This window comes from Betta splendens, chromosome 7, assembly GCF_900634795.4.
Source record: "Betta splendens chromosome 7, fBetSpl5.4, whole genome shotgun sequence".
Classification (NCBI taxonomy): Eukaryota; Metazoa; Chordata; class Actinopteri; order Anabantiformes; family Osphronemidae; genus Betta; species Betta splendens.
In genome coordinates, this window is record NC_040887.2 from 15,790,196 (window position 1) to 15,803,593 (window position 13,398).

At 41.0% G+C, this 13,398-nt stretch overlaps 1 protein-coding gene and 1 non-coding gene across 3 annotated transcripts; one reads left to right on the plus strand and one right to left on the minus strand.

Annotated features, from left to right (window-relative positions):
• Nucleotides 1-11: 11 nt before the first annotated feature.
• trnak-cuu (transfer RNA lysine (anticodon CUU)) lies at nucleotides 12-84 on the minus strand. Its single transcript has one exon. It is a non-coding gene; the product is annotated as a tRNA-Lys (tRNA).
• A 1,188-nt stretch (nucleotides 85-1,272) lies between these two features.
• zgc:113278 (Translocating chain-associated membrane protein 1-like 1-like) lies at nucleotides 1,273-8,310 on the plus strand. Of its 2 annotated transcripts, XM_029155827.3 has the most exons (12): nucleotides 1,273-1,425; nucleotides 1,510-1,791; nucleotides 2,743-2,803; nucleotides 2,914-3,032; nucleotides 3,598-3,714; nucleotides 3,803-3,861; nucleotides 4,127-4,211; nucleotides 4,343-4,413; nucleotides 4,534-4,638; nucleotides 4,735-4,878; nucleotides 5,005-5,165; nucleotides 5,379-8,310. In XM_029155827.3, exons 2-12 carry the CDS (start codon nucleotides 1,672-1,674, stop codon nucleotides 5,450-5,452), a joined length of 1,116 nt encoding a protein of 371 aa, XP_029011660.1. In that variant the 5' UTR covers nucleotides 1,273-1,425; nucleotides 1,510-1,671; the 3' UTR covers nucleotides 5,453-8,310. The 2 variants fall into 2 exon arrangements, with proteins under 2 accessions (XP_029011660.1, XP_029011659.1); XM_029155826.3 differs by having other exon boundaries at nucleotides 1,365-1,791.
• Nucleotides 8,311-13,398: the final 5,088 nt, after the last annotated feature.

Sequence of the window (13,398 nt, forward strand, 5' to 3'; positions counted from 1 at the left end):
GAAAATAAACGCGCCCAACGTGGGGCTCGAACCCACGACCCTGAGATTAAGAGTCTCATGCTCTACCGACTGAGCTAGCCGGGCTACATGTCACACCACTCCCCCCTTACTTCTTACGATTCAAGTTCATAGACTCGTGTTCCACGTCTTGCGCTGGTCTGTCTTTGTCCTGGGCTTACTAGCCGCCTTTTGCCTGACACTGCCCTCTAACGTTAGCAAAATCCCCAAACGAAAAGGGTTAACGATCAATTTCACTTAGTCAATATATTAAACGGTACAACATTGGTAAAACATCATGTTACACTTACCAGTAAAAGCTAGTGAAGCTAAGCTTAATCTTAGCTATTTCGGGTGTAGCTAGCATCTTTTTTGTTACTTTAGTTAGCGTTAACTGTGACACGGGCCGCTGAGAAAGGATAGTGGTCACGTGTGACTTAATGAAAATAATGGCTAGCTTAAAAAAACACCTAGCGGTTCATCTGAAATATACTAAACTGAACCTTTAAAATTGTCACAATAAACGTTAGCATAGTTAATGCATGTTACCTGACAAAAGTAAGGAACAGAACGCCAGTAAATAAATAAATAAATAAATACGCCAATCCTGCATTACAAAAAAGTCCTTAAGCACTATCAAGTGGCAAGTCTATCAAGTACTGAGTAGTACTTTGAGGGAACGATAATCTACTTACTAATTTATTTACCCATGTTAATATACAGTAACATTAATAAATACAGTTTTAACTGTAAAGGAATTGTAATGTACTAATTTGAGCAACAGGATTTATTGAAGGTCAAATTTCAGGCATTAATGTCAAGGCTGTTTACTGTAGAATACTTTATTAATAAATTCCTCCAAAAATATACAGTAAAATTTGTTGTTTTTGCTGGTGTAGTAGTCAATGAAGAACCGTAAAAGAACCGTGATGTGCTAATTTGAGGAAGTGTATTTTTTAAAGCCAAGTTTTAGAATAGAGGCCAAATGCCGCTTTATACATTCCATCAATAAAGACTTTCAAACATACTCTGTAACTTTCACCATTTCTTTAATCTACTGTTAGTGTCCTTTGGACGTTAACTCTAATATCCTCTCCATTGTTCACTGGAGTGAGTCTCCCCCCTTTTCTCAGCGCTCGCAACACTATTACTGTAAATATCGCACGAATCGTGCACCTCAATATATACCTCAAATATAGTGGCCACGGAAAAGCGAACAGCAGCTCATTTGACCGCGGTAGTATAGCTGTGGTGAGACCATGCGTCAGTCATTTTTAACGTTTGTATCTGTGAACTCTTATTAGCACTTACGTCGAGTACGTGAAGGCACCATGGGCCTGGGTTCTCCTTCTACGTCAACCACACTGGGCGGTTCATTTGTGGTGTCTTGAAGTGGGAGGACCCATCTTCACCAACCAGCAAGAAAAAGTGGGTGTTGTGCTGTTGCGTTTGGTGCGATGCGTATTCATGACTGTTTCTAAGCACACGATCAGCTGTTCACTGTGTTTAAAGGACCTACGAGGAGCGAACGATCCAGAGCGGCGCGAGCATCCATCAGTGGAGACGTGCGGGCCAACGGCAGCCGTGCAGCGGGGAGGACAGCTAGCGCCAACCTAGCTAGACTTAGTGTCGGCAACCCCGTATCCAGAGAAGGGAGAGCCCTATTTGTGAGCCATGGGCTTCCGTAAGAAGAACAAGAGCCCGCCGGTGCTGAGCCACGAGTTTGTGATCCAGAACCACGCCGATATGGTTTCATGTGTGGCCATGGTTATCCTCCTCGGCCTGATGTTTGAGGTATTGTGTGGTACGGCAGGAAAAGCGCACGCGTCGTAGCTAGCGGCTAGCTAGCTAGCTAGCGTTAGCTGACATGACAGCAGCTCCCCAGGGGATGGGCGCTAGCTTCTCTTTCCCTTCTCATGTGTCTCACTGGTTGCCAAAGAAGAAGGCGGGGAGGCCCAGTTAGCACGGCTAATATGTTATTTCACCTGTCGTCTAATCATCTGTCCCCGGAGAGCTTCGATCACTATACGTACTGTAATTTGGCAGCACGACCGTCATGCTATGTGTGTGTCTGCCTGCCACACGCTGTCTTTAGTTGACAGAACAGGCGACTACCTCCACACGTTTGAATTAAACCTAATGGCGTTTCTCCCACTAACTCGTCCTCACCCGAAACCCGCAGCCACAATGAAAGATACTCTAAAGCTCCGTCCACACCCCCATGCCTTTTATCTGCGATTATTAGATCTTTGTGCAGATTAATCAACATGTGACGTGTGTCCTATGATGCACCCTCATCCTGATGCATTGGTAGTTATCATAGCAGAGGCAGTGAAGTTAAAAAAAGAACAAATTCTTAATTCAGACTCGTAGGGGCCTTATAGGCTACATCTGCAGATCCACAGGGGTCTTTATGGTTAACCGTGACACAGCAGTCCTTGGTCATCACTCACACTAAACACGGTTTCTGAGTGTTTTGGGTTTTTTTTTTTAAATCAGACATGGCTTATTTAGTGTTTCTGTGCTTGAATGTTAGTCTTGACTAAAGCATTACTCTCTGCCTTTTAAATGAATCAGGTTCTTTTATAAGTAATAAAGTGTAAAAGTAATTATAGAACAGTTGGAAATATTGTTATATTACTGAGAGTGTGTTCATTTAGTAAAAGACGTTCTGTCGAATATCCTGCATGCAACTTTATTCAGTGCTGGTTCATTAACGTCTGTCGTTCTTTCTTTGTGTTTCAGGTTACAGCAAAGTTTGCCATCATGTTTATCACTGTCCAGTACAACATTACACAAGTTCCCGGTGAGCTGAGTTTTATATGCTCAACAATAAACCTCTAGTTTTGTGCATCTTCAGTGATCACAGTTTCAAATGCAAGCTTTTCCTGTATTTTGTTTATCTTTGGTTTTCAGAAGAGAAGAGCGAGCCAGTGAACCTTTACCAGTACGGCCCTAAAGATGTGGCCACTGTGTTCTTCTACCTGCTTATTGCGGTCATCCTTCATGCTTTGATACAAGAATATATTCTCGATGTGAGTATCTAAGTTCAGCACCCATCACGCAGGTTCACTCTGTTTTTACTTCAGAAGGCTGGTTTATCAAGCACATCATCTCTAAGGTGTCAGTTTGAGGTGTCTTTTTAATGAGATTTAATTGTGATGTGTGTTACAATCAATGTAGTTTTTTTTTTTTTTCTTAAATCAAAACTATTTTTTTGTTTTTTGTATAAAGCTTTTTGTGAACAGAACAGATCCCATCCTTTGTACTTGTGCATGTACTAAAGCATAACAAGGAAAACAATGCGTTAACTTTTGGTGTATCATTACAATATTTTTTTCCCGGTAAATTTATTGTTGCTAAATAATTTTTAAATCACTTCAAAGGTGCACAAGAATTTAAAAACTGTCTCTCTATAATAATGGGTTCACATATGTTCACATCAGTTTTCAAAACGGGTCGATTGTTCACTAATGGATGACCTGCTGTATCTCATGAAGGGCTCAGATTGAACAGAAATGTGAGCCTATCATGAAACCTTTGAAGGATGCTAAACAAAATTAAAAATACTATCTGTCTCTTATTTCTGCTTGATTTCAGAAAATGAACAGAAGGTTGCACCTGTCCAAGACCAAACACAGCAAATTTAACGAGTCTGGACAGCTTGCAGCGTTCTACCTCTTCTCGTTCATATGGGGCTGCAGCATCTTGACATCGGTACAAGGGTCAGGAGTCACAAAAACACTCTGTCCCAGCCTGCATTAAGCTCTAACTTATGCAGTGTCTTTCTTTTTCCCTCCAACAGGAGGACTTTGCAACAAATCCCACTTTCTTATGGGAGGGTTACCCTCACACTCACATGGTGTAAGTAGGAGTCCCAGACATTAGATTATTTATTTTATAATTGAGTAAGGAGCATAATACTGGTTTCGAGTTATAGCAGATATTATTTAAAGTTTGCATGTTTAGCTAAGTAAGCACCATTACTAATCCGCTGACAGCGGGTTTTCGCGATAAATAAACACCTCATCATCATCATCATCATCAGGAACCTTTTTACATGAATGTGATGCACTATTATGCCCACCTAACACCAAGACCTTTTTATCCTAATTTGTCTTTTGTTTAGTTTTCAGGTCAAGTTCTTCTACATCTGCCAAATTGCCTATTGGCTCCATGCTCTTCCTGAACTGTACTTCCAAAAAGTACGGAAGGTAAGGTTCAGAGGGGAAGAAAACGAACATTGCCCTTTGTTTTCTAACACATCGAGTACTGTTGTCATCTACGCTTTGTATATCAATACTAAAAAAAAACAAAAAAACACTTCTGTTTTTCCTTTTTACAGGAAGACATCCCCCGCCAGCTCTATTACATTTGCCTTTACATTGTCCATATCACTGGTGCCTATGTCTTAAAGTGGGTGATATAATCCATCAATATATATATAATGATGAAAGCATGTTGCCAAGTTTAGTGGTTTAGTTGTGCTACTATTTTGCCCCTTGATTTTTGTCTCCCCCTACTGTTTCTGTTAAGCCTCCACCGACTGGGCCTGGTCTTGCTGGTCCCTCACTACCTGGTGGAGCTCCTGTTCCACGCTTCACGCCTCTTTTACTTCAGTGATGAAAACAAGCAGAAGGGGTATTGCTTTCATTCATCTGACACCATATCAATGTTTCCTGTTCATGTTACACATTTGGTGCAAAGTGACACATTGTACCATTTTTTTCTTTACAGTTTTACTCTGTGGGCACTACTTTTTGTCATCGCTCGCCTCCTAACCCTCACTCTTTCAGTTCTGACATTTGGCTTTGGACTGCCCCGCACAGAAAACCAGGGCTTTTCTCTGGCCGAAGGCAACTTCAATGTGCTCACTATAAGGCAAGCCCAGGCAGATGGAATGAGCTGATAATGCCTCACACTAAGCTAGTTTACTAGTGCAGCTGCACATAAAGATGACAAAATGGCAACTGAGTCATTCCACTTCATGTCCTTCCCTCTCCTCAGGATGACTTGTCTGGCAGCTATCTGTCTGACACAGGCTTGGATGATGTGGAAATTCATTAACTTCCAGCTAAAAAAGTGGAGAGAGCACAGCCAGAATCAGGCCTCAAAGAAGAAGATGGTCAGTCCAAAGAGCAAGCCTCACAAAAAGGAACCAACACGGGGTGAGTACTCCAGAGCCTGAGCCAGATCCACAAGGACCACGGTCCTGCTTGTTTCCCTATTATTCCTGCAGATATGCTTGGAAAATAAGTAGGACCAGGTTTGGACACCCCAGATCTAGTAGTGACCCAAGCATATAAAGTGTGATTCTGTGCCGTTCAAGATTTACAGTGGAGTATTAATCACCATATCCTATCATGCCTTCTGCCTGTCAGGTGGTGCTGCCAATGGGGTTGTGAAGTCTGAAGATAAAACATCACCCCGGGCAAGAAAATCCAAAGCTTCGTAGAGATGGAAGGAGAAAAACGGAGGGTAGACTACGTGAGAGTGTGACGTTTTGTCTCTTAAACAGCTGTATAAGCGCTCTGAGAAAGCTTACGTAGTTCTCCCTTTGCGGTCGAAACGCCCTTTTGAAAAATATTCAGTGTTACTGTCTGCTAGAGATGTTTATTATTGTGGGTTCTCTGCAAACGGGATGTGGGCAGAACACAGCTGGTTTGATGCTTTAACGGGATAGATTTAACTATTTAAAGTGTCCTTTTGTGTAAAAACTGCGATCACTCTTTGGGTTCTATAAGCCCGAGTTGCTCTAGAGTAATTAGATAGCAAATCGGTTAACTTCACATTAACTTTTAAAATGTGAATTTACACTTCAGGGCAACTTATAATGTACAGATACATTGCACAGCTTGGCATTTCATTTAAAGTCAGAAAACAAGCTTAAGTCCCAAAATAAAGCACTTCAATATTCAGCTGTTGTCGGGAATAGATCCTACATGAGTCACTCCAGGAATATTTGTGCGATTAAATTTTCCACATAGCTGCAACTAGGAAACGTAACATTGTATTTAACTGTGACCATTTACTGCCATTATTTCACAGCCTCTGCCTATGAAATCCAAGATTCTTTGGGTTTGAGGCGCTTTTGCTCATAGTTTGATAATCGGTCTGTTCCTTGGGGCACATCCAGGTTAGGTGACTTAACTGAGATCAAGCTGTACTGTATACACACACTTAAATCTTTATAATGGCATGATTGCAATCCTGAACAAGAAGACGTTGTCTGAGGCTGCATTTCAGTCTTTTATATGGTCATATTAATGCATGAGGGTTGAAGGCTAAAGACGATAGCTAGTTCCTACTTGTGCCGTTGAGTTTGCATCTCTCTCACACACAGCCACACACACATATGTGAACACACAAGCATTTGGTGGCCTTTTTTACAACTGCTGCAAGAGGTTTGGGTTATTTATTTTTGTCATATACTACGGATAGTTGTTATTTTATATGCTTTGAGAGGCTATAACCAGCAAACAAAGCGCCACATAGCAACTGCATTTAGTTAATCCAAACAATACAATCTTTCTTAAAGTGTCCTTATAACATTAGTGGTGTATGTCACTTGTTCTGCTTGTGTTGCATTTCCTTTGCCTTCTGTGTCAACCTTTATGTTTTAATGTAGGGTATCAGGGGTTAAGCTTTTTACCACTCTGTATGTGTGCGTGCGTGTGTGTGTGTACACGTGTGTGTGTGTTTGTGTGTATTGCTTGTCTCATAAAAGAAAAATACTGGCTGTGTGCAGAGCAATGTGACAATCTGTTCATTGACTCGCACCATCTGTATTTTACATTTATCCTCTTTTCATTTACTTCAGTCTGGCCTTTCTCGGTTCCCATCATGTTTTGCGTGTTTAAAAAAAAATAAAAATCTGAGTTGTGAATAAATGTATGTTTCGCTATTAGTTACTAAATGCTTATCTGTTTGATGTCTCAGCCCTCAAATGCCCTAACCTGTGTGAGAGAGAATTGTGATCTCTGTAATGTTTTTCCTGCGACACCTTTTCAATGATTGTGACATTGCTGTGGAGCACACAAATTGAACATTTTTTTTCCCATCAAGTCCTGCTCTGCTACTAAATGCTGTGCATGTGAAGCTCTGTACTGAAAAGCCTGCACTACTTGTCATTGGAAAGAGTTTGAAGCCTTGGTGTAGAGCAGAGAGGAGGTAACGATGCCGTTGTTGTTCCGCTCCCTTTAGCGCTCCTTGTGGGCCCTTTGGTGGCCCTTTTTCTGTACGTAGCAGTGTCATAGGAGGGAAGGAGGATCAGATGACTTATGTACCAGCCTGTTATTTAACTGTCTCAGATATAAAAAAGAAACTTAACCCAACACTGTTCTAAAAGTTGTCAGATTTTTAAGCTATTTTTATAGAGGGGAAAGTGTTGTTCAGTACACATGTGAATATATGTTTTGCATCCATATTGATATGAATTGCTTTTTTTTATATCAGAATGAAGCTTGCTGAACTGGTGGCGTGTGTATACGTTGTAGTATGAGTGTAAACATTTAGTTCAATGGTTCCTTTTAACTTTATGGCCTTATTAGAGCAAAGTGAACTTGGTTGTATAACGGTGCCCTGTTAAACACCATGCTGCTGGTGTGTGCATTGCAGCTACATGTTCCCTGATGGTGAATGACGCGAGTCAGCCTCACATCAGTATCAATATGTGACCAGCGGAGCCAGTGGTCGGCGTATCGTTTGATTTGTTTCCGTCCTCCAGACGTTTATCAGTACTTGTGGCTTAGATGTAGTATTAACAGACGTTTCACAGAGCGCAAACATCTGTCAACGTTTCCCATCCGATGCCACGCTGTGCAAAAATCAGCTGACTTTAGCCTCCTGGTAGATGACGACCCCCCTCGCTTTGAGACACAATAGCCTGTATAATCCCACAGGAATGCACTTTGTTTTCGCACAGTATGCATTAATGTCAGAGCACTACGACACCGCTCACTATGGGCTGTTTTTGCATTGAATATTTACAAGGTAACATTGGAATCGCTCATTTATACTGTGCATTTTGTAAAATTTAGAAAAGTGCAGCATATTAATCTGAGCATCCTCTAGGTGGCATCAATCAATGCATTTAATCGTGAGATCCCTGCACAGCTCACATTACTGTATTCTTTTGGCTAATTTTGCGTTGTCTTATTTTTCTTGCTTGTTTATAAATGTTGCGATATATTTCCAATATGTTGTCTCTGAACTGCTCTGATGGTATATATTTATGCAAATACTTGCCAGTTCTGAATACTTTTGTCACTTTTTTATGTCATGTTTAAATAAAGCTTTGGATCATTAAATAAATGTGCAGATTTTTTTTTCCAATGTGAACAAGATCAGTAGATAGTCTATATGATTGGATAGAAAGAGTCGAAAGAATTTCATTGTGTACAATAGATTCTGATTGTGGTAGATAATCATACAGCATATGGGAAATAATTCTACACCTACTAGAGAGTTAATGACTTTTAAGTTTAAAGATTTATTTTCTCCTTTTGATTAATTTTTTTCACTCTCACTTTTTAAGACCTACTTTGAGATTTACATAAGCTGTATACTACACATTGGGGTTGATGTTGAGACCTTCTGGCCAGATTGTTTATTTTAATTCCCACCAGGGGGCGACACAGAGCCTTTTGCCTGGGGGACAGAGCAGTCTGCAGGGGCATAGCTGCATTCAGACCTGCATTAATAAATCACTAGTAGAACGAGAAAGACACAACCTACTGTTATCACAGCACCCATCAACAATTCTCCAACAGTCTTTGCTATGCAATTGATCAACCAGGAGGAGGGGCTGGAATGTACAGTTATTTAAACATGGGGTATTTTAGGCAGAGGACAAGGATGTGGCCTTTACTGTTATGCAATCTGACTGCAAGTTGACTGTACATCAATGGAGATTGAGGAATGAGCTCAAAACGGAAAAGGGACACCTGCAGCTCACTGTTAATGTGTTGTGCTGTTTCCGAGTAATGGGTTTTCTCTGGGCAATCAGACAGCATGATGGATCAGTGGGAACCAGAGAGGCAGGCTAGAGCTCTGCAGGGTCAGCACAAGGACAGGGGTTCACACACATGCTCTCCATCACACGCACACAGACGACTGCAGCCACAACTGAAACATACATGACCTGAAAACCCCTGGCTCCATGTTTCCCAAGCAAATATGCAAAAAAGACTCCAAAAGCAGGCGCTGGCTAATGTGTTGGGGGGGAAAAATTACTCTCCCACTCCTCCCCTTCATCCACTGAGGATAAATCTCTCGCTGAATCGTCAGTATTATGTGTAATTTCCATATAAATTAGCTTCATTAAAAGGGGAGTACTTCCTTATTTAACGAAGCTCATTTGGAATTCTGTATTTAATAAGACATGTAATCCCAGACTTGCAGACTAATAGCCAACAATTAGCTGGACTGGGGCTTGGGAGTGTGTCTGCATGTGTGTATGTGTAATCTCTTCCAAGTGTTGTACTTTGTGGTTTTCCCTGATTGTCTCAGATGGACTAATTGTACAGCAGCTGCTCCTCCAGCCAGGTTTTCTTAAAGCAACCCGCAAAGCTTGACGGAGGTCTGAGCTCGTTCAAGCACTCGCATGAGAGGGGAATGGAAGCAGTGGACTCTGTAGGGCAGAAAAAAAAGAAGGGGTCAAAACATTTGGAAGGATCAGATGCGAGGAAAAGCTGACGACTGTGAAGGAAGAAAAATGGAGGGACTGTGTTTTTACAGTGCGCGTCCTTTCTTCCTACCTTCTGTAGAAGACAATAAAACAGAGACAAATGCAACTCTCATGAAAGGTCATGGGTCCATTGCAGAGCTGACAAATAAAAACGGACACACAACAGTTGACCTAACTGTCTTCGGAAAGAAGCCGGGACACCTGGAAAAAGCTCGCACAGAACCTCGGAAACGCCACAATGAAGAGCGTCTGCTTGTGGCCTGTGACGTAGCCATTCTTCAGGCCATCCACTCCGAGGGCCTCGCCACCCTCCTAGCAAAAGGCGGGGCTTAAGCCTTTGGTTCATGCATCACTGAGCAACCACTGACCATCACAAGACATGTTCCCATAACAGCGACATCTTTTCTCACAAATTTGACAACCTTATTTAGTTATAGAGCGTCTATAATCAGCAGCTTCACAACGTGTTGCCACATCTATTCTGTGACGTATCATTAACTTTGTTTTAGATCGGAGGGTGCTGAGTCACAGAGCGTAGCAATAATCCATACAAATACATATATGACAAACTGTTTTCCACAGCACCACCTTTTGGAGCTCTTTCTGTTTATTAGTTACAATTGTAATTGTCTGTTCAAACAGAAAAAAAAATACAAAACTGGGGGGAATCTGACACTTTTAATGACTAATATATTGTCAATGGTTTCAACAAATGAATCAAACAATAAATAATTTCATGTTTTTTCGCTGCACGTTTCCATTCTGCATACGAGTTGCCTTCTTTTTTGTTTTTGTTTGTGTGCGTGTGTCTGAAGCGCTGGTCCTTAAAGTGCTTCCCTCTTCCTCTCTGGAATCCGGCTGTGGGTCGGACAGTGGTAAGTATAACATTGCTACCTCCTGTTCTCCCTCCATCCACCATCTAATGGATTGATATTAGACATCAAGTGTTTTATTGTTTTTCTGAGGATTACTTAAAATGTGAAGACACAGGGTGCTGCTGTTGGATGTGTATTACGAGTGTGTTTCTGCATGTTACACTTCATTTTGTGCAATTTCCCTTTAGCCTCAGGCAGCACGGGAGAATTTTCTAAATGATGGACAATAAGTACCATAATAATGCCTCTTTAAATATTGCAGGACTATAACCTGAAGCTTGCGGGCTATAGAAAAACAATTCTTCGCTGTTTGACTCTATCAGGAATAGGTCTAATAAGAAAGTGTTGCTAAATTACTGTACGTTACATTACATTTTATTGCCCTCGAACAAGAACATGAAAACAGATATTTTCCATTGACCTCTAAAGACTCAAGCCAGTGGCTCCATTCAGTGTCAGATGTTGTAATTGTGTATCTCAAATGGTTTCAAGACGACTTTAAAGCTGCCTGTCGTCTCTCACCACACCTAACCTGACTCCCAACCAATTAGCTCTGCACATCGTAGGTCTCCACCTGCAAATATGCAAACAAACCACAAGCAGGATAAAAACTCCTAATTCACAATGAAAATGACGCAGCCATAAACAAACACAGATGAATAATTGAACAGCGTATCACCTGTCATTGTTCATTTATTACACTACCGCCCTCACCATGGCGACGGGCACGCAACATGACCGGTCAGTAAAGAAAGTAAAGCTCATGTTAAAGGTCACATAAAATAATGATGAGCCCGCGATGCATTTGTGTTTAGCCTTTATTAACTGTTTTTTTTTTAACTGAAATAGGCCTTTCAGCCTGCAGTCAGAGTGTCAGTGTCGTGGCTACAGTCTGCCACTGGACCTCAAAAGTCTAATTTCCTTTAACGGAGGCTTAGGGCGCCTCTAAATCCTCAGACTGCAACTTAACTCTGTATGTGTGCGTCAGTGCAACATGACGCAAGCTTGTGTCTCTTTAGTTGTGAAAGGAGATGTTCTGATTTCTCTTAGAAACTTTATTAGATTTTTTTGAGGCACAAGCAAGTTTCAAAACTTTTCATTCCAAGGGCGTTTAATTGTAAGTTTTCCTTTTCAAGAGCATTTACAAGCATCTGACGCTGAATGACTTCCTATTCCTGTCACATTTCCATCGCTTAGCTGTTTTTTTGGTTTTCCCTGATGAATTGTGACAAACCCATGAGGCTAATTGCTTTAAACCTCTCCACAGCTTTCTTTTTCTACCCATTTTCCCCCTGTGGTGTATTACAGCTCATCAGTTCCTCCTCTCTTACTTTTTGAGTTACACTAGTGTAGCTCTCCTATTTCCACTTTGTCCTTTTGAGCCACAATCCTACCTCTCCTCCTCAATCACACTGACAACTCCACGCTCCTTTATTCTCTGCTATTTTTTCTACTGTGTGTTTCTTTAACACCTCTGGGTTTTCCCCGCTACTCTTCTCTTCAGGCAGTAGGCACCATTAATCATTATCTGTGATCACATCCCCAGTCTCCTTTAAACTGCCTTAAACTAAACTCCACTATCTCATCATCTTGTCTCACTTCTCTCTCACCTTCCTCTTCTCATCTTCTTTCATTCCCACTGTCGGTGACACAACAGGATCATTACACACTGTGTGTGTGTGTGTGTGTGTGTGTGTGTGTGTGTGTGTGTGTGTGTGTGTGTGTGTGTGTGTGTGTGTGTGTGTGTGTGTGTGTCCGTCCATCCGTATGCCTGTCTGTCTGTCTGGTATCACCATGGTGATGGATTTTGGTCCTATCAGTCCCTGGCTTGCACGTCTTGGCAGCAGTTGGAGCGCTGCATCGACGTGTCCTAGTTCATAGGCCACCCGGCTCTGACGTCACTGCTCCACGCTGACCCTGCCAGCTTGCATATGGAGCACACATATGGGCATCATCTATAAGAGATAGATGGCCTGAAGGAACCGCAGTCCTTCCAAATGCAGTTCACAGGAGCCTGAAAAAATGCTGCAGGATATAAACATTCTAATTTGCCTGTTTCAAGATGAGGGACAACTGAGTTACGGCTGAAGAACAAGAACAAGACTCTGTCGTAACATGTGCAAATGATCTGGCATTAAATCAAATGTTGTGTCTTTAGAGAAACATTTATTATATATCTATGAACTGCATATTAACAATAAGCATGTAGGTCTCAAAGGGGAGTAATACAAGGTACTGTATACACTCAACAGTATCAGTCAGTAATATTTGTCACCATGTGTGACTCTCTATAATGGTCATTTGTCAATGTTATTTTTAATTTAGAACTCGGGAAGTTTTCTCACCAATAAGACTGGTTATATAAATTATTACTCAAAGTAGAGCAGGAAACACTAAATCACAGTACTTCACATGATCTGAAAAGATCTGCATTGGTTTGGATTCAAAAATACTCATACTTACCTATACTAAATAACTGAAAGAACTATTAGTGTTTCTCTAAATAAATAATTTTTTCACTGAAAAATAATTGCTGTTTTCCTGTTACTGTTCTTAATAAGTGAGTGATTCCAGCATGCATCACCTCACTCATATTTTCTGTGCTAAAGTAATTTATTTTTAACACAAGTGAAATTCAGATGTCTAAATTCAATAATAATTTATTTTTAAATACACATACATGAAAACATGACAATGTTCTGTTTGGTTTGGTTATTAAAGACTTATGGTTATACTGACCTGGACATATTTGTGTGCCCTCTGGCACAAAAACTGTACCATGACACTTGAATGTGTAATTCCTGGTCTGGAAATATGTAACTAAATCATTTATTTTTT